Source organism: Saimiri boliviensis, chromosome 2 (assembly GCF_048565385.1).
Source record: "Saimiri boliviensis isolate mSaiBol1 chromosome 2, mSaiBol1.pri, whole genome shotgun sequence".
Taxonomy (NCBI): Eukaryota; Metazoa; Chordata; class Mammalia; order Primates; family Cebidae; genus Saimiri; species Saimiri boliviensis.
Genome location: NC_133450.1, coordinates 76,844,301 through 76,871,949, shown reverse-complemented (window position 1 = coordinate 76,871,949; position 27,649 = coordinate 76,844,301). Strand labels below are relative to the sequence as shown.

Sequence of the window (27,649 nt, the reverse complement as noted above, 5' to 3'; positions counted from 1 at the left end):
ATTTCATAACCAACTGTGTATTATGTTGTTTTTTTGTTTTATATTTAAGATATCTTTCTATGCAAATATACTACATAGGTATTGCTAATAAACCACATTAGGCCTGCTCTGCCTGAGGGTTAAAAAAACTCATGTATGTTTCAATTCTACCAAATATTACCTGCTTACTCTCTGTTTAATTGAGCCCCTCTAAAAATCATCTGGATAATGTTTGTTTGTTTGTTTTAACAGAAAGACTGCAATGAAGATTGTAACTTCAAAGAACTAATTTTAGAAAACCATTACAACACATATGCATCAGCTAAATGGACACACAATGGAGGGGAAATGTTTGTTGCCTTAAATCAAAAGGGGATTCCCGTAAGAGGAAAAAAAACGAAGAAAGAACAAAAAACAGCCCACTTTCTTCCTATGGCAATAACTTAATTGTATGTGGTATATAAAGAAACAATTCCAGCAGGGAGATTTCTTTAAGTGGACTGTTGTCTTTCTTTTCAAATTTTTCTTTCCTTTTATTTTTTAGTAACCAAGAAAGGCTGGAAAACTACTGAAAAACTGATCAAGCTGGACTTGCGCGTTTATGTTTAAGACACTGCATTAAAGAAAGATTTGAAAAGTATACACAAAAATCAGATTTAGTAACTAAAGGTTGTAAAAAATTGTAAAACTGGTTGTACAATCATGGTGTTAGTAATAGTAATTTTTTCTTAAATTAATTTACCCTTAAGAGTATGTTAGATTTGATCTGATAATTATTTAAATATTCCTATCTGCTTAAAAAATGGCTGCTATAATAATAATAATGCAGATTATGTTATATAAGATGTCAGACCTAAAGGCTGTTGGCAGGATTTGTCAGATAATCAAGCCACACTAACTATGGAAGATGAGCAGTATTTTAAATGCTTTCTAATGAAAAATTATAATCCACTTAAACTCTAATCAGAAAAAAAATTCTCAAAAAAATCTATTATTAAAGTCAATAAAATAGATAATTTAACAAAAGTATAGGATTAGAACATGCTTATACCTATTAATAAGAACAAAATTCCTAATGCTTCTCAAGTGGAAAAGGTATTGCTAAAAGGATGTTTCCAAAAATCTTGTATATAAAATAGCAACAGTGATTGAGGTTAATACTATACTTCATGCCACTTGCCACAAAATTAACATTTTATAATTCCTCCAAGTAAAACTGAGAAATCCTTAAGTTTTTTTCAAGTAACATAATCTATCTTTGTATAATTCATATTTGGGAATATGGCTTTTAATAATGTTCTTCCCACAAATAATCATGCTTTTTTCCTATGGTTACAGCATTAAACTCTATTTTAAGTTGTATTTGAACTTTACTGTTTTGTTATTTAAGTTTATGTTATTTATAAAAAAACAAAACCTTAATAAGCTGTATCTGTTTCATATGCTTTCAATTTTAAAGGAGTAACAAAATTGTCTGGCTCAACTGCAAGTTTCCCTCCCGCTTTGTGACTGACACCAAGTCTAACACATAGCACTTGGGCCAGCAAATTCTGGAAGGCAGACAAAAATGAGGGCCTGAAGCAATGCTTACAATAAATGTCTGACACGGAACAATACAAATATGTAAAAAATCTTTTGCCACATATTCTTAACAATTAATTGGATCATATAAGTAAAATCATTACAAATAAAAGAATTTATAGGATTTTAAAGTTAGAATATATTTGAATGCATGAATAGAAAAGTATCTTATTTTAAAACTATGTATATTTAAATTCAGTAATTTTCTAATGTCTAGAAATCTCTGCTATTCAAAAGGTGGCAGCACTGAAAGTTGTTTTCCTGTTAGATGGCAAGAGCACAATGCCCAAAATAGAAGATACAGTTAGGAATAAGGGGAGCTGAATGTCATGAAGGCTTGAGGTCAGCCTACAGGTAACAGGATTATTACAAAGATGAATTTTCACCTCAAAATTCTTTCATAGGTAGATCTTCTTAGCATTTTATATGTTCACCAATGGGAGGTCAACAGTTATCTAAATTAAAAGGTATGTTAACCATTGTGGTTTTAATTTCAAAATATTTGTCATTCAAGTCCCTTTACATAAATAGTATTTGGTAATACCTTTATAAATGAGAGTTATATGAAAACACTATGTCAACAGAAACAATAGATTCATTTGATTTTCCTGTGGTTCATCTACATGACCAGGCTGTAGGAAACTAGAAAAAATTGCCCGTCCTCAGATATACCACTGGGAGAGAGCATGAATAGGATTCTGAACTATCACCTGATTCAAGGACCTTGCTAGCCTAGGTTTTGAGATCAAGCTTCAGTAACTGGAGTTTTGTGAGCATACTGAGGGTAGAAGAGGACTTAATTTTTCATATTTTTTTCCTCAGTGCCTAGCAGACTATCTGTCCATAATCAGTTTTCAATATGAATTCATTCAATGTTTATATACAAAAGAAAATATAAAATAAAACTAATCTTCATTTTTAAAAGGGTAAATATGACTCTACAGAAATTTAAATAAAAATAGTGTATATACATATAAAATACAGCCTACATTAGGACCAAATACTCTTTGTCTATGGAGTTATACTTCCATCAAATTACATAGCAATGCTGAACTAGGCAAAAGCAGTATTTAGTGGTAAATCCATTCTTGGTAGTATAAGTCACCTAAAAAAGACTTCTAGAAACGTACTTTAATTACTCTTCTCCTATTTTTAAATTTATTATGCAAGTTTTAGAAAATAAAATTTGCTCTAGTTACACACAGAATTCTAGACTCTTAAAACTGTAAGGGGTCTCCATCTCTCTTACTCATTGTAGACTAGAAAATTGATATTTTGATACACCTAAGGTCATGCAGTTGGATAAATATGCAACTGTCACAAGAGTCTATATCAGTTAGCATATGCTTTCTCCTCTTAGAATATCAGCATTATTAACTAGTGGTCTTCTGCGCTTTTTGTTTTTTATTTCTATTGAGATATAGCCTTTACATTTGCACATAAATGTGACTATGTTTTGGCAATGCACTTCATACACAATGACTAATCTACACTGTGATGATTTGATTCAAAAGGAGAAAATAAATAATGTAGTTTTCAATTCTGATTCCTATTCACCTTTTATTTATCAACAGAAAGTACTGTGTAAATATAAGCAGAGTAAGCCTTTCTATAATGTTCTTTGAAAGAGAAAATACATGAGTTTCTAACAACTAGAAAAAATTAAAATATGAAATGATAATAAAAGTAAACAAAAAGGTACTCTCAAAGCAGTGAACAAAACATTTTGACATAAGCCATAATATAAATTATAATATAAAAATATAAAAGCTATAGTATAAATTGTCAGCCTTTGTGTTGGCTAAAAATTCAATTTAATGACAGAAGCGAAGGGATGTTGGAGGTAAATTCTTAGGATTTCTATCTCATAGAGTTTGCTCTTCTGGTTCTCTAGACTGCCAAAGAACATAAAGATGTACTAGGGGACTTAGCTGTAGTAAAAGCAATCCTACAACAACAAAAACTCAAAAACAGTACTTCTCACGATTTTCTACTGAAATATCTCTAATAGTAGAGGTATAAAATAAGAGGTTAGGGTATAATACAAAGGGGGCCCAGCACAGACAGAACATTTCTTTTAAGACTCATGTGATTTTTGCATCTTACTCCATAATATATCAGTGGTTGCATTAATATGACAATGTCTGCACTTAAACACCAGTAAGCAAAATTGATGCTTCAGAATGATTTGCAGTTTTATTTACACCCCAATGCTACTGAGACTTACTTGAGCATGAATAAGACACAAGAGATTCTCTGCCTCCCATAATCCAACCTTAAACATAAAAAACACAAAGCTAAAAAAACCAGAACTCAAATTCACTATATATAGGAGTAATATTAAAAATACTTAACAGCCAGTATGGGTGATTATTGGCCAATCAGAATACATCACTGATAAATCAAAATGGATGCAGGACACTATGACTAACTTGTGGGTATCATTTCTATGATCACCCTAAAACAGAGTTGAGAAAATATCTATTAACTAGTCTCTCTGGCTTGGATTCTCAATGTGCATCTTAATATGAAATAGCTCATTAAAACTTTATGTCTAACTATTTTAGTATTGTTATCAGCTACTCTCTATTCTACTTCTATGCAGTATTTATTCAACCAACCTGCTGCTGTCAATGAAGGTCACTTTTTCCTTCAGGGCCACATATGCTTCCACCTATCCTTTAATTTTGAATGGTTTGTCAATAAAATCTACTTTCTCTTGAGTTGAAAAGACTTGACAGGAAGCAAGAAATAAAGCCCTAGCCTCTTTCCAGTAACATCTGATTTCTCCATTCTCAAACTATACCTCTCAGGGAACCAGATATTTACTCTCGTCTGGGAAGATGTCTCTTATGTTTTCCTTTTACTTCCTGATTATCATGTGGTTGCATATTCCAAATCCTTGTCACTGAATTTATGAGAGCCTATCCAAATGTATTTTCTTTCATTTATATCCTAATAATTGAAATGTGAGATGAAAATAACATTTTACTTAAAGAGGAAAAACCCTTCTCTTAATGAATCCTTCCATGTGTTAGTTATCTATTGCTGTGTAACAAATTAAAACTTAATGGCTTCAAACAAATATTTGTTTTCTCATAATTTATGTGGCTCAGGAACCCGGGCATGGTTCAGTGATGTATCTTTTGTCAGAATTCCTCATGAGGCTGCTATCAAGGTGTTGACCAGGGCTGTAGTCATCTTTCTCAATATTCAACTGAGAAAGGGATCCACCTTAGATCCTCACTGGCTGTTGTCAGGACATATCACTTCCTTGTCACATGGACCTCTCCAAAGCACTGCTTACAACTTTACAGTTTGCTTCCCATGAAGCAAGAAATCAGAGAGTGTGAGATAAAATACAAATGGAAGCCACAGGCTTTTATAAAAAAATACATATATATATAAAACCTAGTTTTAAAAGTGAAGTTACTTCTACCTACACTCATGAGGAGAGTATTATGCATACCAGAAGGCAGGGGTCACTAGAAGCCATTTTACAGGCTGCCTAATCCAAGTCATAAACTAGATGCTTTAAATGTTACTGCCATAAGCTGGGATTCTACAGGGTTTAATGAGTAATTCATGGCTTTCAGTGGTGATCTATTCAGCGAAGAAAGAGATGAAATATGTATATGCTCTGTGGAAATATTCTTCCTTGAGGGATACTGTGTGGTCCATTGCTACACAGGATAATTAAGAAAATGTTTGAACCACAGCCTGGGCTTCCTATTAGCCCGAGATGTGCCTACTTAGAATTCCCAATGCAGCTGGAAAACTAACAATATCCCTTTGCCTCTACATGAAGCAAATTACCCTGCCATCAGGCTCAACATAAAGATAATCCTTCCCTTAACTACCGTACCTCAAGAGAATAAGATCACAAATGTCAGCTAGAATTCCTTTGGGCCATAGAGTGTTTTGTTCTAAATGATGAAGGCAATCAGCTACAAGTTGCCCAAGACCATCTGAGAACAAGACCTAAAAAGACTTGAAAACAATTGATTTCAATGGTAGGTACACACTGGTATCCCCTGTTACGTATAAAACTCTCTTTTTATATATAAAACACACACACACACACACACACACACACACACACACACACACTCTCTCACTCTCTCTCTCTTTCTCTTTATATATATAAAACTCTCTCCCTGTCTCTTGCTCTCGCTATCTGAGTAAAATTCAGTAAAACTCACAAAGTGAGAGAGAGTGAGAGGTGCCAAGGCCCCAACACAGGCTAATTACATCAATGGATATGAGAGGCAGCCCATGGAGTGGTATTTTTAAAACTCTCCAGAAGATTCTAATGTGCCTCTGAAGTTAAGAACTAATTAGGTAAATGCAAACAACAACAAAAACAAAAAAACCTCTTTAGGAACTGTGCCTGCTTCTTCATCTTTGTTACATGTAAATTTTCAGTGCTACAAAGGCTGTAGCACTTGAATATAAATTTAATTTTCTCAGCAAGGCAACTTTACTTTCTGCAGAAAGGGTGCTACCATTAGCCATCTTGCTACAAGAGGACACTGAACAAAGGTGGCAGGGCCATTTATATCTAACAGATCTTGGTACCTAGACCCTACTGCTGTGACCTGATTCCAATGGCTGGAACTGAACCTCACAGTCTAGTCTGCATCTGTTGGCTAACAACTTAACTTTCCTAAATAGGTAAAGGCAACAGAGAACAGAGGAAAGGAGGAAAAGAGGAAGTAACTTGAGGAATGCTAAGAGAGGTAAACCCTCTTCCAAATAAGAAAGGGGAGTAAGCTATGAGCTCAGGCTTGCCTGGGCCTGTCCAGACATGTCAGGGCAAATAACTGGGCTAAAGTGTAGAAGCTAAGAACAAAGAATATACTTATTTCTCTATTATGATTAATAGCTACTTTAAGATTATTAGCAAAAGCTTTAGAGTAAATTAACCTTTGAAGAAATTATTATTTATTCTTAACAAGCAAAGAAGAATCTTTGAAGAGGAACTTTTATTTATCCTTATGTCCTACAATCTTTGTCTCTCCTTTAAACACCTTGAAAAGTCTTATTCCCTCTCAGCCACTCCTGCCCCTAGGTTTTCCTAGATGCCTCCATATTTTCTGCTATTCACAATTGAGGATCACAGGAAATGTAAACACTAGAAAGAGAGCTACAATTGTTTTTGCATCAGAATGATTATGGAATACAAAGTACACTAAAGTCCTCCCTCCCCCAGCACAGTCCATTCTCATACAGAGCAGCCGGGGAGTGATTCTATTAAAACACATTTCAGATCATGCATCCTCTGTTTAAAACTGCAATTGTTTTCCATATTCTTCAGAATAGGAGCCTGTCCTCATAGGGGCTAAGAAGTGTCAATGGAATAAGGTGAATACTTAAAAACTCTGCTGCTGAATTAGGTGTGGGCAAAACAACAAGAAAAGGTGATAAAAATCTAGATAAATTATGCACTAAAGTTGCTTGGCAGATACACCGAGGAAAGGAGGAAAGGCCATAGCTCTACATTAAAAAATGATAAATGAATGTAACTTTTGATATTTGAAGTAAATATAAAATATTTAGGGGATGTACATATCACCTTAATGATTCTCCACTTGGCTGAAATTTTTCTATTAATCAACCAATTAATAGATACAACTAGGCTAGACGAGAGAGCTTCTACTTTACTATTATTTCTTTATTGTATATCTCCTATTGTTGATTATTTTGGTTATTTCAAAATTTTTTACTAAGATAAATATGAATATTTTGCATATGCATCTTTATATTTCTGATTTTCTTTGGATGGTTATAAGAAATATAATTGAAAAACTGATTTTCAGAAAGTTTTTTCAAAATACATTCTAATCAGCAGTGCAGGGAGTAAATATTCTAATTTTTATGCTCAAAATTTAGTCAGCTCTTATTCTCGTGTCTCCTTCCCTTTGACTGTAAATGCGGTAAATCATCAACACTCAGATAACTTCTTTCTCAACATCCATTCAGATTCATCTCTTTCTTCATCCTTCTACAGCTTTATTACTTCGTGCCTAGAATTTAGCAATAGCTCCTTAATCATTCTTGTTTCAAGTTCCTTCCCATCTTATATACTGTCTAATTCTTTAACCTTCCTATAATACTGCTTTGACTATGTCAGTTGCCATTTGAAGACCCATACTGTATTGGTTCCTTTTTACCTACTGGATTTAGTTTAAACCTCTTAAACTAGCACCCAAAGCTGTCAAACAATTGGCTGTAACTTCACTGTCCAAACTTCTCACTGTTCAATATCAACCTCGTAGTTTCTTTAGTCCACTGTGTTTATTGTGATTTACAGAAGTTGTAAATTGATTCTGCCTCTGAGTTTTGTCTATACTGTCCCCACTGCTTAGAATATCTCTACCTCCCACTGTCAATCAATCCATACTCTGCTTTGCTCTTAGGGACAAAGCTCAAGTTTAATGAACTATTCCCAACCTTCCCCCTGCCTTACAACGATTTTTTTTCCATCTCTGAATCCTATTGCACTCTAATATAGTAATACATTGCACATAAACACACATACATGTATGCACACAGAATATATATTTATATAGATAGATATAGATATAGATATATACGCACGCACACACACAATGTTTATGTATATGTGTCTTCATCTACTTCAGTTAAACAAACAGGTATTGAGAATTCTACCATGTTTGTATCAGGCACTGTATGATAAATATGTGTTAAGTGTGATAAAATTTAAAATGAATATTGCCTTTTTAAAGTTTCACATGGAATCTAGTAAGGAAATAGAACCTCAAAAAGTACTTAATACTATTAATACTGGCTTACTAAATGATCCATATTAATGATCTATTGATAGAATAAATAATAAATTTTATATACAAAGATCTTTCCAGTCCTGTCATCATGCCTACATAATCTTATCTATCCCTATACAAAGGTCAGTGTTATATACCAGCAAGGTCCTTTAGAAACTGGTTTTAAAAACACGTTGTTTAACAAATGCAGTAATCACTTTGTGAGGTAAAAACATATCTCTCCTTTTTTGTTTTGTTACGTTTTTTGTACTTTTTTTTTTAGAACAACTCAACGAAATAAAATTCCTGTTTATTGTTGGACAATATTGTTGTACACATACATCAAACAGACCAAAAAATACATATATATAAATAAACAGCAACTTCATGGACAAAAAAGGAAAAAAAAAAAGAAACCTTTTCTCTTTGGCCTTTTAAACCATCTCATACAAACAAACTACTTACAGTACAGCTAAGTACATACACAAAAAAAGTTACTGAAATGCTCGGAATAAGATTGTTTTTCTGTTGTCATTTTTGCCTTTTTTACGAAGTTTTTTTCTCCTTTGACATTATAATGAACATAGTCACACCACATCTAGTCAGATGTACGGACAATGCTCAAAAGGCTGGTTTGGTCATCCGAGATCATTAAAAATGACTAACCCTAACAATATGCACAAAAATAAAAAATGTAAATAAAAAAATACAAATAAATTTCCTTTTTAAGTACTTTTAAGAAAAAAAGCAAGGCCTTGGAATTTTTGGTTCTTTTTTTCCTCCACTGTTGCAAATTCCCATGGTTTGGGGTGGCTGGTGGAGAGCCTGTTTTATCAGCGGGTAGCACTGCCCTAAGTGGGTATGCTCACAGGCCTCTACTCAAAGGTGACCACGTTTAGATTCTGAGATGGGGAGTGGAGGGTGACGAGGTCACAGCGGCCTTTTTTTTTTTTTTAAGTTTAACTTTTCCTGTTTTGACACATCTATTCTTTCTTCTATAAAATTCTGTCAGTCACAGATTTGAGAACATAAGATATTTGATAATATTGATAGGGATGCTAGTACTATATACAATTTAAATAGAATCAATTAGGAAAAGCAAGAGATCAAAGGTTTTTGCTTTTGCACGACTTCCATCTCATCGTTGAAAGCTTAGTGTGTTCAGCAATTCATGCTCATAGATGTTCAGAGAATGAATCATGTAACATTTTTCAGCTTTTCCTCCTTTTACTTATTCCTCTCTGTCATTGTTTTGCTAGGTGACAGTGCTTACCTCAATTCAACTTTAAGTTTCTATAGTTAACAATGTTAATTGTTAATTTTTCATATTTCTCATTTATTGTACATGTTACTCAACTAGCTACTCATTTTTTCAACTTTTATGATATTGTTCTATAATGAAAAAAGAAAAATTTATCTTCTTGCTAATAAATCTTCCTAATTAGCTCCATTCACTGTTTCAAAAGTAATATTGGGATTTTTATTCCCTTTCAGAAGAGAAATATTTACCATGTTTTAATGTTATTAAGGTTAAATCACAGGTGATGTTTTACTGTCTTGTAAATACTTCTTTATTTTCAAATTTTCTACATTAATATATATCACCTTTATTATCAGAATAACCAGGGCAAATGTGGTTTTTTAAAAAATTATCTTCTCCACATTCAGTTTTTATGGAGCTGGAAGAGTGGAATGTTGGTGCCACACTGATGGAATAAATAGCACAGTCTTCTACATGAATGATCAAACCTGGCAGCCACATTGCTCATCTTATTCAATTAGCTAAACGTACTGAAACCATAATTTCATAATAATGTAGTCATTGTTACCATATTTGAGTGGTGACTGTGTCCTGAATCTTCTTCTTGAATCTGTTCCTTTATCCCGTAATCACCAAGATTGCTAAACTCTTCTTACCTAATATCGCTCAGTCTCACCTCTTCCTCACTACTTTCATGAACTCATTAAATTGTGCCTAAAGTTTAGCAATAGCATCCTATTTGTTTTTCTTCCAAGTCCTCATTGTCTCAATTCCTGTTTAGTTACCTAATATTCCTAAAATGTCATTTAAACTATGTCAATTACCAATTGTAGAACCCATGTTGTCTCTCTATGGTTAATTGAATTTGGGTAAAATTATTTAAATTAGAAACCAAAACTGTCAACAAATTGGTTCCATCTGTCTGGTCCAATTTCCTCACTATTCATAAACTTCACAGTCTCCTTAGACCATTATCATTTTCTATTCATACCATACTTCATTGTGTCTCTGGGATTTGTCTATATTGTCTTTATCATCTAGAATGTCTCAACTTCTCACTATCAATTCACACCCTCCTTTGTCATTAAGAAGAAAATCAAGATTCTCCTCTTCAATGAATTATTACCAGACTTATCCCTGCCTTACAATGATTTTTCTCTTCCATGAATTCCCACTGTATATCAATCTACGCCATTAATCTAGCATTTGGAGAACCCTTATCTCTATCTCTATAGAGGATGGATAGACATACCTGTATGTCTTTCTATCCATCTATCTACACTTATCTACTTAAGCAACAGAAACACATGCATATCTGTTTTATAAATATATGTCCACATCTATTTCAGCTACACAAATATATAAAGAGGTCTGAGTGTATATGTATGTGTATATATGTGTGTGTATGTGTGTAGTCAATAGTGGAGTGTGAGGCACTGTAATAGTGATAATAAAATCCATGCTTCAAAATTTAAAACAATTACATGTCCATATATATACAACTAATTTTATGAAGATCAGATTTGGAAGAAATGAGCCTTTGGAACACCAAGAACCATAAGGGATAGCTGACAGACTGTCAAGAAAAAAAACTTCCTAAGTCTTTAGCATGTCAATTGTAGAGCAATGTATAAGTTACCATTGTGCTTTGACCCTAACAGCAACTTTAATGCTTGAGTCTTAAATCTTAAATATAAATATGCATATATTAAACAACTGCCAAAGCAGTATCATTCTATTGCCTTAGTGGGACACACACACACACCCTAAACATAGAGTTAGCAATAAGTTCAAAAAGTTCAGCTGAATAAAGAAATGAATATTGCGAAGAACTGCAATTTCAGTCTTTTTGTTGCGAACTTTCTGGTTGACTTCATTCTGTGTTTAACAATGTCCAGTATTGTCTTGGAAGTCCATTTTACAATATGGACTTTATCAGTGAAAACTTTTCCTAACATTTTGCTAGATTTATACCCTGCACTGAAATACTCTAATGAAAACTTAGCTGTTCTCTTAGGATATTATTTCCCCTGCAATTTGCTCAGTTGGAGGCTCTTTTTTTCCTTGCACAGCATTTATACCGTGGTCTAGAGGTGTGTGGTAGGTATACGTATGACTACTACACATTCTATATAATTCGCTTAATTGTTTGTTGGTTATTGTCTGTCTCTGCTTACTAGCCCACAAGTTCCATAAGCAAAAGTATATCATCTGTTTTGTTCCCTCATGTATCCCAAGCTTCCTTAAGAGTATCTGTTAAGCACTCAGTAAATATTTTTAATACTCAGGAAATATAAGGACTCAGTAAATATTCACTGTACTCAGAAAATATTCATTAAACAAATGGACAAGCCAACTGCAATTCAGTAACAGAATAATAAGCACTCTTTATTACAAAGAATCATTATAATACTTAAGCAGATACAAATGTGACTGTTGCAAATGAATAGAAATGTATCACCATGTTTTGTGCAAACTGATGACTAAATCTCTCAGGTATTCAAATTCTTATCACTCACTTCTCCATTACACAGCATTTTTATGTCATTTAGTATAATATGTTAATAATCATAATATAATGAAAACCCACTGTTTTAAAATTAAAACCAGCACTTCTGACTACTGCTACCAATCAACAGATCAATATATCTGGGGGACGTATCTGCAGGTGACCTTATGGTAGACAAGGAAAATTATCTTCGAAGTTAAATAACTTGAAATTTCTTGGTGAGCATGGCAGCAAAGTAAAAGGAGATGAAATGGGTTTGAAATATACATATTCTCCCAATTATGATGAAATGTACCTGAATAGTTTGAATAGTTCTTTTAAATTTCTGCCGGTTTTCAGTTTTTTTGGACTACTCTGCCTTATGTTATTCACTTCACTTCTGTTCATGTAGTCTTTCTCTATATAGTATAAAATACAGCTAACAACAATACAACTTACTAAATTGCTACCACATTGGGAGTTTGTACATCTGACCATCTTAACAGCACATTTTTGGGGTTTCCTCACTCCTTAGCTGTGCAAAATTTCTTGGTTTTCTTTTAATGATGTATAATTAAAAGCATAACGTGGAAATTTTACTGGCTTAGTTCTCAAAGTGCTATTTTATATCCCACTTTTAATGGTTTCTTTTTTATTATCCTTGAGCATTGCTAATAGTGAAAAGGTAGCAAAATCAGAGTTGCAAACTAAAATCCAAGTAGGGCCGGGCACGGTGGTTCATGCCTGTAACCCCAGCACTTTGGGAGGCTGAGATAGGCAGATCACTTGAGGTCAGGAGTTTGAGACCAGTCTGGCCCACATGGAGAAACCTCACCTGTACTACAAATACAAAAATTTAGCTGAGTGTAGTGGTGCACGCCTATAGTTCCAGCTACTCAGGAGACTGAGGCAGAAGAATCGCTTGAACCTGGGAGGCAGAGGTCGCAGTGAGCCAACATCCCACCACTATACTTCAGCCTGGGCAACAGAATGAGACTCTGTCTCTAAATAAATAAATAAATGATAAAATTCTAGTAGCCCTTTATAACATAAGGAATCCTAACCCATCTGGCTATTACTTTAAATATTTCTATAACATGCCATTTGCTAAATATCACCTAGTACTTGTGTATGAGCAAATACTGTGTTGCTTTTTTTAAAATCTCCCCACAGTGCCAAGTACAGAAATGTGTACTAGATATATACAAGTACATGTTAGTTGAATATAAGGATTTTTCTTGTTGCTTGTGGTTTAAGCTATAGTTTATAAAAATAATGAGACTTGTTAATGTTTTAACCTTAAAATCCAAACAAAGAGAAAGAAATGGATTTAGAAATTGGGCAAGAGTTATAAAAATAGTTTTTAAAAATGATCTTTGAGTTCACAAGCTTAAATGGTATTGTACCACAACAAGAGAAATTAACATTAAAACTTTAGTCTTGTAAATGATCTAACAATACAATGTTTAAGAAGAGCTGACTTATAAATCATGAGTCATTCCAGATACTGAAATTCTATAACTGCTTACATTCTAGTCCTAAAAAGGGAGATATCATGCCATTTTGTTAGGAAGGCAAATTTTAACTATCCACTGTGCATTTATTTCACTAAAAACAAAAACAGAAAGTCCTTTGTTAAAATTCTGGGAAAAAAGTTAACTCCACATGACAATAAGCATCTCAAATGTCAAGAAGAAATTATGTTTTAAATTAGAAGAAGCAATTCTAAGACAGCAGTATATATGGAGCACGGATTATTTCTTGAAAGTCACATATATGCATCTGCATGCATATGTAAGGCTAAAACATTAGTAATAGTAATGTTTACTCTGGTTCTGCTCTTAATCTGCCTTAGCATACCTCCAGCACACAGATTATGGTTTTAGTATACACAGAGCTCACCCCCACCCTTCCAACACACACATACAGCTGTAGAGAAGGGGAGCTCTCAAATTATGAATCCTAAACCACCAGTCTCTATTACTAATCACAACTGACCAGTCAGCAACCACTTTGGAAGATTATTCAGCACCTATGGATAGAAGTTATTAAAGAACAAAATGCTAGAAAAGGGTAATATAGAAATATTCTATTTACCTCATTTTTCAGTCGTAAAAATAAAGCTCAGAGGGGTTGTATGACCTGCTCAAGGACATTAAAGTTCTTTATGTACAAGTTGAATACATTAGGGCAAAAGAAACATTAGGGACTATAGGAAAGACTCCAAACAAAAACATGCTTATGGCACCAGTAAATAAATTATCCAAATCTTATGTTCGGAGAATTCTCCACGACGATGGCTGTGTTCAGACTGGAGAGAAGGAACAAAGAAACTGTAAGGCAACAAGCAGGATATGGAAGCTCTCAGATACCATGAGCCAAGCCCCTTTATAATGATTTCCTATGGGATAGGAATGTTTCAGTTTCTCACTGAATTAATGTCCTACTCTGCCACCAAGGACAAAAATCAATGTTTGGAAGAGAGGCACTCACTGACCACTAACTAATATAAAAACACAGAAGATAGTTTTAAAAGTAGATTAAAGCTCTGGAGAAATATGAGATGTTCAAAGTTCAAAACTGAAACTCTTAAATTTGAACAAACTTCTTTCTTAAGTAGATTTCCTAGTAGTCAGAATCTAAGCAAAAGATTTTAGAAAAAAAAAATACCTCGGTAGTGATCTCTGTCTTTTGAATTGGTACAACTTCTCTTTTAATTCCACCATCAAAAACAGTAGTGTGTGGTAGACATGTAATTCCCAATGGAGGCTGCATTTCTTTTACAGGTTTAGAGATTTCGGCCCATCGCTGCCATTGTGCCTATCCACCACTTTGGCCCCGAAGTGTGAATTTTCCAATTCCCCTAACCATTGTTTGCTATCTGTAGAGAAATTCATTCACAAAACTGGAAAACAAGTAAATTTTTATCCAGTCTTCTGCTACCTTTCTGGCCTTTCTACTAGCATCTTTCCTCACTGACCCTCATCTATTAAAATTTAATCCAGGAAAAGACAAAAACTCATTCACATTTGCCATAAATGAAAAATTAAGGCTATGGCAACTATCGTTAGGTTACAACTCCTATTCTATGTTGATAATTTTAACCCTTAATATAAATACAATCCGGTAAAATCAAATGGTTGATAGGCAATGTATGAAGTGGTTAAAAGTTCAGACTCTCTGGCCAATCCTCAATTTCAATTCACATTCTAGCACTGATCACTTATGTGGTCTTGGGAAAATTACTTAATCAACTTATATTTTGGTTTTGTCATTTATAAAAGAAAGATGATAATAAAAGTCACTTGTCATATAAAAAGATTATTCATTTATGAGAGTAAGGCTCTTAACAGAGCCTTAGTTCTATTAAGTTAACACACTTTATCAAGTACATATTTCAAACTGAAGATTTTCCCAGGTTGAACATGAATTATTAAATTAAATTCTGAATAATACATGAAAAGAAACAGCCACTATAACTTGGTCTTTGCTCCCACAGCTTAGATCATCTGATCTAGAAACAAAAAAATCTTGTCATGTTTTAGCATCAGATATAAAAAGTATATTTCAATATTTAGGGATAAATAAATTACATAATACACTTATCAAGCTTCCCATTTAAAAGGCATAGAGTGCCAAGCTGAAAAAAGAAGCAAGACCCAATAGTCTGCTATCTTCAAGAGACCCATCTCACATGGAATGACACCCACAGACTCAAAGTAAAGGGATGGAAAAGGATCTATCAGCCAAATGGAAAATCAAAAGAGCAAGGGTTGCTATTCATATAGCAGACAAAAGAGACTTTAAAACAACAATAATCAAGAAGGACAAAGAAAGGCACTGCATAATGATAAAGTATTCAACACAACAAAAAGACTGAAATATTCTAAATATAGATGCACCCAATAAAAATGCAAAATAAGTTTTTTTATATAGTAGCATGAATAATCAAAATTAAAAATTTTAAATGCCATGTATAATTAGAAAAAGATATGTCTGTACAGTAAAAACTAGAAAACATTGCTGAGATAAATTAAAGAAATAGTATATAAACATAGGCATATTCTATGTTTGTGAACTACAAAACTCAATTTGTTAAGATATCAATTCTCCCCAAATTGGTCAATGCAGTCAATATATTTAAAATGAAACTGCCTGAGTATATATTTTAGAAACTGACTAGCAGTTTTCCAAATTAATATGGAAATAAAAGGAAGAATAACTAAAATAATTGTGTAAAATAAGTGCAAAGTTTGAGGACTTATAGTACTTGACTTCAAGATATGCTATAAACCTACAGTTTTAAAGGTAGCTGGGTATTGTTATCAGTGGAACAGAATACAGAGAACAGACATAGACCAAAATATATGGTCAACTGATTTCCAAGGTAATTTGATGAGGAGAGGATATTTTCAACATACAGTGCTGAAACAATATTTAAAGAAGTGACTCCTGATGTTTACACATAAAATTAAGAAAAATTACTGAAAATAAATTAGAGACCTAAAAGTAAGAGCTACAACTATAAAGCTATATACTATAAAATTTCTAGGAGAAAATATAGAATACAATGTTAGTGAAACTGGATTTACAAAAATTATTAAATAAAATGCCAAAAACACAAACTGTATTAGAAAAAATTAATAAATGGGTTTCTCCTAATTATAACCTTTTGCTCATTAAAAGATGTTATTAAGAAATAAAAGGGCAAGTCACATATTGAGAGAAAATGTTTCTAAAATATATACCTGAAAAAGAATCTGTTTCTAAAATATATAAAGAACTTTTTTTCTAGGCTGCAGTGAGTTATGATCATGCCACTGTACTCCAGCCTGGGTGACAGAGCAAGATCCTGTTTTTAAAAACTAAATAAATAAATAAATAAAAATAAAATATATAAAGAAACTCTTACAACTCAACAAGAAGACAAACAACTCAAATAAAAATGGCCAATATATTTGAACAGACACTTCAGCAAAGAAGATACATGGATGGCAAATAAGTACATGAAAAGAAGCTCATCATGTTTGGTCATTAGAGAAATTAAAATAAAACCTAACTAAATACCAGTATATAACTCACAAGAATAGCTAAAATTAAAAAGACCATATCAAGTGTTAGTAAGGAAGTAGAGTAACTGTAACTTGTATACTGGTAGAAGAAATGTAAAATTTTGATAAGAGATTGGCAATTTCTTAAAATGACATACATACATGATATAGTTTGGGTATCTATCCCCAACCAAATCTTATGTTGAAATATCATCCCCAGTGTTGGACGTGAGGTTTGGTGGGAGGTGGTTAGATCATGGGGGCAGATCCCTCAAGAATGGCTTGGGCCATTCCCTTGGTGATAAGTGGGCTCTTACCCTGAGTTCACATGAGATCTGGTTGTTTAAAAGTGAGTGTCACCTCTGCCCACCTCTTGCCTTATCCTGCTTTTGCCATATGACATGCCTGTTCTCCCTTCACCTTCTGCCATGATTGTAAGCTTCCTGAGACCTCTCTAGAAGCTGAGCAGATGCCAGCACCATGCTTCCTTTAAAGCACACGTCCCCAAACTTTTTACAGAGGGGGCCAGTTCACTGTCCCTCAGACCGTTGGAGGGCCGCCACATACTGTGCTCCTCTCACTGACCACCAATGAAAGAGGTGCCCCTTCCTGAAGTGTGGCGGGGGGCCGGATAAATGGCCTCAGGGGGCCGCATGCGGCCCACGGGCCATAGTTTGGGGACACCTGCTGTAAAGCATGCAGAACTGTGAGGCAATTAAACTTCTTTTTGTTGTAAATCACCTGGTCTCATGTATTCCTTTATAGCAATACAAGAATGAACTAATACAGAAAGTTGGTACCAGGAGTAGGGCATTGCTATAAAGACACTTGAAAAAGAGGAAGCAGATTTGGAACTGCATAATGGGCAGAGGTTGGAAGAGTTTGGAGGGCTCAGAAGAAGACAGAAAGATGAGGGAAAGTTTGGAACTTCTTGGAAACTAGTTAAATGTTGTCGTGAAAATGCCGATAGTGATATTGCCAGTGAAGTCCAGACTGATGAGGTCTCAGATGAAAATAATAAACTTATTGGGAACTGGAGCAAAGGTCACCTGTGTTGTGCCTTAACAAAGCACTTGGCTGTATTGTTTCCCTACCATAGGGATCTGTGGAAGCTTGAAGTTCAGAGCCTTAATTTAGGGTATCTGATGGAAGAAATTTCTAGGGAACAAAGTATTCAAGATGTAACCCTGGTCGCTTGTAACAGCCTACACCCAGACGCAGGAGCAAAAAAATAATAAATGTGGAACTTGTATATCAATAGGAAGCATAGCACAAAAGTTCAGAAAAGTTGCAGCCTAGCCATGTGGCACAGAAAGAAAAGGCTTTTTTTTTTGGCAGAAGAATTCAAGTAGGCTTTGTAGCAATCATTTGCTAGAGAAATTTGCATAACAAAAAGTGACCCAAGTGCTAATAGCCAAGACAACAGAAAAAGTCCTTGAAGGCATTCCAGAAATCTAAGACACAGGCCCTCTAGTTACAGGCCTGAGGCCTAGGAAGACTAAATGGTTTTATGGGTCAGGCCCAGGGACCTGCTGCCTTGCACGGTCTTCGGCCCCGCATCTCAGCTGCTTCAGTTCTAGCTGGGGCTTTAAAAGGCCCAGGTATAGCTTGAGCTGCCACTTTGGAGAATGCAAACCATGAGATCTGGCAGCTTCCTCACGGTGTTAAGCTTGCAGATGTACAGAATGCAAAAGTGAAGAATGTTTTGCAGCCTCTTCTTAGATTTCACAATGTATGAAAAAGCCTGGTTGCCCAGGCAGATGCCCATTGCAGGGCAGAGCCCTCATAGATAACCTTTATTAGGGCAGTAAAGAGGGAAAATGTAGGGTAGGAGCCCCCACACAGAGTCCACACTCGGGCATTGCCTAATGGAACTGTGAGAAGGGGGCCACTGTCTTCCAGACCCAAGAATGGTAGATCTACTGGCAGCTTACACCCTGCACCTGAAAAAGCCACAGGTACTCAATAAACTGTGAGAGCAGTGATGGGGGTAGAACTCCACAAAGCCACATGGTGAAGGTGCCCAACGCCTTTGGTACCCACACTTTGCTCCAGTGTGCCCTAGATGTGGGACATAAAGTCAAAGGAAGTTATTTTGGAGCTTTAACATTTAATGACTGTTCTGCCGGGTTTTGAACTTGCACTGGGCCGTCAGTTCCTTTCTTTTGGCTGATTTCTCCCTTTTGGAATGGCAATACTCCCATTATATTTTGGAATTAAGCAAACCACCATGGTATGTGAATACCTATGTAACTTAACAATCCTGCACGATCTGCACATGTACCCCAGCACTTAAAGCATAATTTAAAAAAAAGAAAAAAAGATAACTTGTTTTTGATCTTATAGGCTCATAGATGGAAAAGACTTGCCTTGTTTAGATGAGACATTGCACTTTTGAGTTAATGCTGGAATGAGTTAAGATTCTGGGGGACTGTTGGGAAGGCGTGATTGTATTTTGCAGTGTGAGAAGGATAAGATTTGGGAGAGATCAAGGGTGAATGATATATTTGGATATTTGTCCCTGCCCAAATCTCAGGTTGCAAATGTAATCCCCAGTGTTGGAGGTGGGGCCTGATGAGAGGCAGTTGGATTATGAAGGCAGATCCCTCATGAATGACTCAGGCCATTCCTTTAATGGTAAGTAAGCTCTCACTCCGAGTTAACACAAAATCTGGTTGGTTAAAAGGGTGTGGCACCTCCCCTACCACTTTCTTTTTTTTTTTTTTTTTTTTTTTTTGAGACGGAGTTTCGCTCTTGTTACCCAGGATGGAGTGCAATGGCGCGATCTCGGCTCACCGCAACCTCCGCCTCCTGGGTTCAGGCAATTCTCCTGCCTCAGCCTCCTGAGTAGCTGGGATTACAGGCATGTGCCACCATGCCCAGCTAATTTTTTGTATTTTTAGTAGAGACGGGGTTTCACCATGTTGACCAGGATGGTCTCGATCTCTTGACCTCGTGATCCACCCGCCTCGGCCTCCCAAAGTGCTGGGATTACAGGCTTGAGCCACCACGCCCGGCCCTCCCCTACCACTTTCTCTAACTTGCTTCTACTTTCATCATGTGATGTGCCTGCTCCGCCTTTGCCTTCTGCCATGATTGTAAGCTTCCTGAGGCCTCCCTAGAAGCTGAGCGGATAGCAGCACCATGCTTCCTGTAAAACCTATAGAATCATGAGCCAATTAAGCCTCTTTTTTTTCTCAGTTACCCAGGTTCAGATATATATTTATAACAATGCAAAATGACCTTGTGTATTACATATCTGTGCTGCTTAGCCACTCCACTATGACATTTTCATCAAAGAGAAATAAAATCCTATGTCAAAACATATACTTGTACATAAATGTTCATAGCAGCTTTATTTATAATATCCAAATACTGAAAACAATACAAGTATCTAACAAGAGATGAATGGATAAACAAATCCTATTACATTCCTACTATGGAGGACTACTATTCAGTAATACAAAGGAATATTAATACATGTAGCAACATGAATGAATCCCAAAATAATTATATGGAGTGAAAAATATTAGTCAAAAAATAGCATGCACTCTATATAATTTTATTTATGTAAAATCCTAGAAAATTGCAAACTAACCTATAATGACAAAAATCACATAAATGATTGCCTGGGGATTGGTGGTAAGAAGGAATTACCAAAAAAAAAAAAAAAAGCATAAAGAACTTGTAGGAGTGATAGATTGATTGCTTTTTTAGCTCATGTTATAATGGTTTTACAGATTAATACATAGGTCCAAACTCATCAAATTTTACACTTGAAATATATGCAGCTTATGGTACACCAATTAGATCTCAAAAAAGCTGAAATAAACATGTAATTTTTTGAAATAAAAGTCATGACACTACATAATAGGAGGCTATTATTTATGTAGATATAATGTTTGACAACAGCACAAAAGATAAGAGGGGTGTATATGTAACTACACTGCTCCTAGGTCCTTCATTTTAAGTGAAGGAGAACGATATTAACTTTAGATAGTATTTGATAATTTAAGAATGTATTTTGTAAGCATTAAAACAGCCTAAAAAAATACAGAAGTGGTATAGCTAAATCATCAAAAGAGGAATTAAAATAGAATGATAAAAATATTCGATTAACCAAAAGAAGACAGAAAAGGAGAACTGAAAAACAAAAAAACAGATGGGATAAATCTCCAAACAAATAGGAACTAGTAGAAATAAGACTAACCATATCAATAATTACATGAAACATAAATGAAGTAACACTCCAAATTAAAGTGAAGAGATTGTCAGCCTGAATAAAAAAACAAGACTCAGCTACAGGTTGTTTACAGAAAGTATACTTTATAAAAACATGAACTAGTTATACATAAAATGATGAGCAAAGATGCCATGTAAACTATAAGTATAAGAAATCTGAAGAGTCTATATTAAGATCAGATGAAACAGAACTCAAAAAAAAGAGAATTACCATAGTTATAAAGGAACATTTTATAATGATTAAAGGAAAAACTTAATAATAAAAGTGTATTTGCTCAATAATTTAAAAATTCATACATCAAAAATCAATAACAATAAAAGAATAATTATAAAATTATAGATGTTTCAATAGCTCCTCTCATTAATTAATAGACCTACTAAATAAAATATCGATAAAGACATAGAACTAGGGTGAGCAAAATTTTTCTATAAAAGGCTAGTCAGTATTGTAGGATTTTCAGGCCAAATGTAGCCTCTGTGGCATATTCTTTATTTTGTTTTATGCTTTTGTTTTTAACAACTTTAAAAAATATAAAAACCATTCTAAGTTCATAGAGCGTATAAAAGCATGCTATAGGCCAGATTTAGTCCACAGGCTACAGTTTGCTGACTCCTGATACAGAAGATCTGAATAATACTATCAACCATATTGATCTAATTGATTTTTTTTTTCACTGCAGATACACATTCTTCTCAAGTGTACATGGAATGTTCACCAAGACAGACCACTTTCTGAACCATAAAACAGTCTTAATATATTGCAAAAGTTCATACAAAGTATGTTCTCAGACCACAGTAGTTTTTAAATTAGGAAAAAGTAATTTTAAGGTATCCGGAATAGTTCCAAACTTTTGGAAATTAAACAATACTTTTCTAAATAATTGACCTACTGACGAGTCAAAGTAGAAATTATAGTAAGTATTAGAAAATTTAAATTAAGTGGCAAAATACAACATATCTAAATACAACACACCTAAAGCAGTGCTTAGGGAAATTTAATCTTTAAATGCTTACGCGAAACAAGAAGAAAGAGAATCATTTTAAGAACAAGGAATACAGAAATAATTGGTGGGTAAAGGATATATGGGAGTTCTTTATGCTATTCTTACCACTTTTCTGTTACTTAAAATTGAAAAGAAAATGGAAAGTTCCTAAAAATTCTTAATTTAGTTATTCACATGTGAGGGTAAGAATTAAAAACAGATATACAAAATTGGCTCAAGATAGTAGACTATTTTTCTTTCTATTAGAAATCCCTAAAAATAAACCCCCCACACCCATAACAAATATGTATGAAGTTTTGGTAAACCAATGAGGGTGACAGCAAACAAGAAAATTTCATGTAACTAATAAAAGATAAAATTCATATTGGATATATACTGGGGTAAGAATACAGAAAACCACAGTTCAAGCTGTGATTCTCTAAATTCAAAGTGCACAGATCTGAAGAATAATAATTAACTAATTAAATAATTCTAAATTAAAGAAAAACTTCCCAAAGAGTAGGTTGGGTAGGTTAATTCCTCCTCTTCCTTGGCCTATATCAAGATATAGGTTAGAAAGGTATTTCCCTCTGCATTAGTGGTTTGTACATGCACATGAAATCATCAGAGGCACTGAGGAACTTTAAAAAGTACTAAGCCTAGATTCTGAGTTAACTGATCAGACATGAGGCCTGAGCATTAGGCCTATGTTTGGTACTAAAAAAAAATAGCATAAACAGGAGAAAAATACACTTGCCTTACAAAGCTTATTAATGTAGTGTAACTGAGGACTTTGGTCCTGGTGCAGGAATTTGGCATATGGCTCAAAGGAACAGAAAAGAATATTAAAATGTAAGTGAATTGGTATTTCAAGTAGGCTATAAGTGGATTATTTAATAAATGAGTCATTTAGGGGAAAAAAACCCATCACATTGGAATACAACTATGCTGCTTATAATGAAATAAAGAATTAAATTAATATGGAAATTTAAAAATACTTTAAAAATACAGGTAGGTATTTTTATAATCTTAGTTAAGTCTTGACAAACACAACACAAAACTGAAACTCTAAAGAAAACATAATTTAAATGAACAAAATAAAAAATTTAAACTTATCTATTGAGAAAACACTTGATTAACCAGTTAGCAATAGAAGTAAAAGTGAGAATATCTGTAGTATACATAAAGACAAAAATGATAAAAGTAAAAAACATCATTATTTTATAACAGACAAATGGAAAAAGTTGAATTAAGTGTATATCACTATAACATTGATCTATAAGTCAAATGTTATTTTCAGACCCTCACCAGAAAATAAATCATTAGAAAATTCTGACTAATAAATAACTTAATATACTTGATTTTCCTACCTATTCCATTCTGCAGTATACAAAAACTTACTTACTGGTTGATATACGTTCTTGACTGCCTGCAATTCTCTCCTTTACTGATTTAGCAGGTGCTTTTTTGCCACCATGAATGGTGGTTGTGGAGAGTTCTTTCAGTTTCCAGTGGGTCCAAAAGCCTTTTTGAGGTTTTAAACCTGCGAATATAAAATGCATATTTAGCCAAAGAAATTTGGATTTTGAAAATACCTTTTAATTTGTCAAAGTATTTTTATGATAATTATACATTTCATCCTTACAACAAAAAAAGTTCCTTTTTTTTCTTTTAAGCTGCGTAGGATTTGATAAGTCATTTAACCACTCTAAACATCTGTATTCTCAGCAATAAAAATGTGAATAATATAAATTCTTTTGAAATATATGTTAAAGTGTTAGTAAATGGGAAAGTACTGCACAAATATGAACTAATATTATTAATATTATGTTAACCATAATTATGACTATAAACTAACATGCTCATAAATGTAGCCAATATTTGCTCAGTGGTGATTGTTCAGCGAGGATTATTCACTAGACTGGGCCATCAAATTATAATTTTCTAAATGTTTTTAGATACAGTTACCACTTATTTAACAGAAGACTTCAGTTTGATTCACTTGAGTGCTTCTAGATAGATTGCCTATGTTTTAAAATATTGTACATTAATAGAAAAGATGAAGTATAGTAAGACCAACAGATCAGTAGATTGCCTTTGTAAAGATGTTTTATTACTCACAGTTCCCAAGAGTAGGGGGATGTCATGCCACAGGGGCCCACATGGGCAAGCCTTGGGGCCAGTAAAGAGGCAGAGAAAGAAGGGAGAACTGTGGGCATAAGTCTTTACTGTGTTTTCCTTAAGAAGGAATAGGCAAGGCAAGAAGACCTATGATTGACTAGTTTAAATAATTTCAGCAGGCTTTAGTGCATAGAGCTATCACTTATCATCTAGTCCTGGGATGATTAGGGTAGGTGGATAGTGAACCAGAGTGTGAAAGCCCAATAAAGGAAATGGTTGTGTTGTGGCCTCTCAATTGGTTTGTTTAAAAATTAAAAAGCATTTAAAAAACATGCTCATAGGCAAGTTGTCTTTAGAAATTGACTAACCCTAGGAAATGTAGTCCTTCTAGAGTCATCAAGGTCCCAGATGTTAAAGTATCAGAATTTGGAAAAGAAAATACATTTATTAAAATAAAATGTTAATACTGTCCAGTGTTAGATGAACCCTACTTGGTCCTGATATATAAAGAGAGAGAGGGATTACTATGTACCAAACTTTGTGCTTGACAAAAGGGGCAAAAATTTCATTTCAATCTAGTCCCTGTCTGCCATCAAGGCAGATGTGAAATTATTTAGCATCGTGCCTGGTCCATACTAAGCACTTAATATAAATTAATTTCACTGTTACTTTTTTTTTTCCAATTAACCACTGCTTGATTTCTGACTACATTCCAACATTACTTACAAGTTTTAATTCAAAATGGTCACAAAATATGAATTGTTTTAAAGAATGACCTTTATATAGAGGCACAACACCTGAATGAAGTGTTATTTATCTTTTCGCATTGCCAATTTTTAAAAACTAAACCCTAGTAGGATCTATTCAAGTATTTCCTAGGAAACTGTTATCCTACAGGGTTTAGAAACAAATGGCATATAAAATAAAAGAGCTAAATACCTAAAATGTCTTTGTAATTGATTGGCAACTTACATATATTCTAATTTTCATTTTATAAAATGTATACAGACATATAGTTTAAAGAGTCAAATATATGTCAAACTGTTTAATTTCCAAACTCTCACAGTTCCTCACACATCCCCAAGACGACCCATAATGATAGCATACAAAAGAAGGGCTATATTTTTACACTTTGATGTGTTAATTTTAGGCATTATCTACTGGCTTAAGGAAGATAAAGATTTAACAATCTTTCACCATCCTATTCCATTATCACCACATACAAGCTAACTTTCTATTCTTTACATAATACCAACTGTTATATTTTTCATTTTGTGAATATCAACATTTACATTATAACTATGTAAAATCTTGTTGACAACTGAACCAGTTTTGTTTTAATATAAAGAATAATGTGGAGAACTGATATTTAAAAAAATGAATCTGATTTACTTATTTTCTTAAGAAAATTTTTTTCTCTGAAGTTAATAATCTTTGGATGTTTTCATTTTCTTGTGTTCTATGTACTTACAATTTACTTAGCTAAAAACTACTCCACCCACCACTGTTTAAATTACTTCTGAATACATCCAGATGCACTAGGGATTCTCTGAGTTTAATATTCTTGGAAACATCTCTCCCAAAGCCTGCCAACGTGCTCAAACCTGAACGAATTTTTTCACCAGGCTTGCGCAGTTATTATCTAGGGAGCTCCCTTCGCTATTATTTTGGGGATTCAATTTACATGCCTTATGTGACAAAGCCTCTATTTCTTGACTGTCATCTTAACCTCTTCCTTAATTTACTCCTTATTTTGGTGATTTTTTTCTCCAGTAACATGATAAGAAAAGATATATATGTTAACAATGTCTTTGGTTCATCCTTACACTTACTTGACAAATTGGTTGGGTTTAGGGGGTCCTAGGCTGTAAATCATTCTCCCTTAGAATTTGTAAGACATTGTTCCATTCTCTTCCATCTTTCAGAGTTGCTGATAAGAGGGAGGATACAATTCTGTTTCTTAATCTTTCTGTTCTCTGGAAGCTTTTCGCATTTTTTTTTTCTGGGTTCTGAGGACTCAAAACAATTTACTGTGGCATACATCAATTTTTATCCATTGTCCGAAGCACTAGATAATCTCTTAGAAAAACTAGAAACTCAAGTTTTTCAAGCATGGAAAACTTTTTGAAGTAATTCTTTGATTGTTTCTTACTTTGCTTTTTCTTTGTTTTCTCTTTTTGAACATAATATAGAGAATTGAGATGCAAAAACAAAAAGGCTGAAGGATTAGTTTCTTCCCATTTGAGATGGATACTTAAATAGATCTATAGAAAATGTTCTATACCTTGATTTGTATGCTGATTTCATGTATATATGTCTGTGTATATATATTATGTATTCTGTATGTTTATATATATTCTATAATATGTATTAAGGTGCACCCTACAGATTTGTGCAATGTACTAGATGTATATTAGATTTCAATAAAATGTTAAAAACAAATATTCATAGAAAAATTTAAAAATCAGTAATAAAATGTTGAAAGTGTAGGGAAAAAAGATATTTCTCGCTATCAGAATCCTTCAAGATTTGAATATCTCTATAACAACTTACAAATATTTAAAGTCAAAATTTCATTTCTGAATAGAAAAACACAAAAATCATTCATTCATTGTGAAAATTATATAGAGTTCTTGGGAGCCTGGATGAGAAGATACGGGTAATGCTGCACTTGTACATCAGCTATTCTCCAGAAAGGATCATGTCTCATGCTTTTGTTTTTTAAAAGCATTCTGCATTACTTCCATCATTTTCCCTGTCTTCAGACTGTGGGCTGAGTCCCACAAGGGTCCCAGTGTTTCTCTCTGCCAAATGCCTGAGAGAATGTGCAACCCTGGCACAATTTAGATAATATATTCAACATGTTTCTGATATATTTCATTGTTCATTTACACTTTAGTACTTATTCACTGCCTTAAGAAGGCAAATATAATTTGTGGCCATTATTGTACATTGTTGTTGAATACTGCCAAAAAACATATCCGTTAATAAGTTTGTTACTGGATAAACAGGTACTTTGTCTATTAAACGACTTATGAAGACATTCTTGGTGGGTTATTATATAGATATTTTAGGGAATATCTATATATAATATAGATAATATTATATATATATATATTTAAGGGAATATCTATATATAATAGATTGTAAACAGATAT

General features: G+C 33.8%; 2 protein-coding genes across 7 annotated transcripts in view; one reads left to right on the top strand and one right to left on the bottom strand.

The window, feature by feature from the left end:
• FGF7 (fibroblast growth factor 7) overlaps positions 1-4,124 on the top strand; it is a 61,617-nt gene extending 57,493 nt beyond the window's left edge. Inside the window, exon 4 of the mRNA XM_003928875.2 lies at positions 232-4,124. Coding sequence (XP_003928924.1) covers positions 232-426 — 195 coding nt within the window. The 3' untranslated portion in view covers positions 427-4,124. The remainder of the gene's footprint in view (positions 1-231) is intronic.
• Positions 1-27,649, bottom strand: part of FAM227B (family with sequence similarity 227 member B) — a 349,113-nt gene that overhangs the window by 240,527 nt on the left and 80,937 nt on the right. For all 6 annotated transcript variants that reach the window (XR_012516264.1, XM_074393630.1, XM_074393631.1 and 3 more), the window contains exon 11: positions 23,776-23,913. Coding sequence is in view for 5 of the 6 variants with exons in the window: in XM_074393630.1 (XP_074249731.1) it covers positions 23,776-23,913 (138 nt within the window). In the remaining variant the exon portion in view is untranslated. The remainder of the gene's footprint in view (positions 1-23,775; positions 23,914-27,649) is intronic.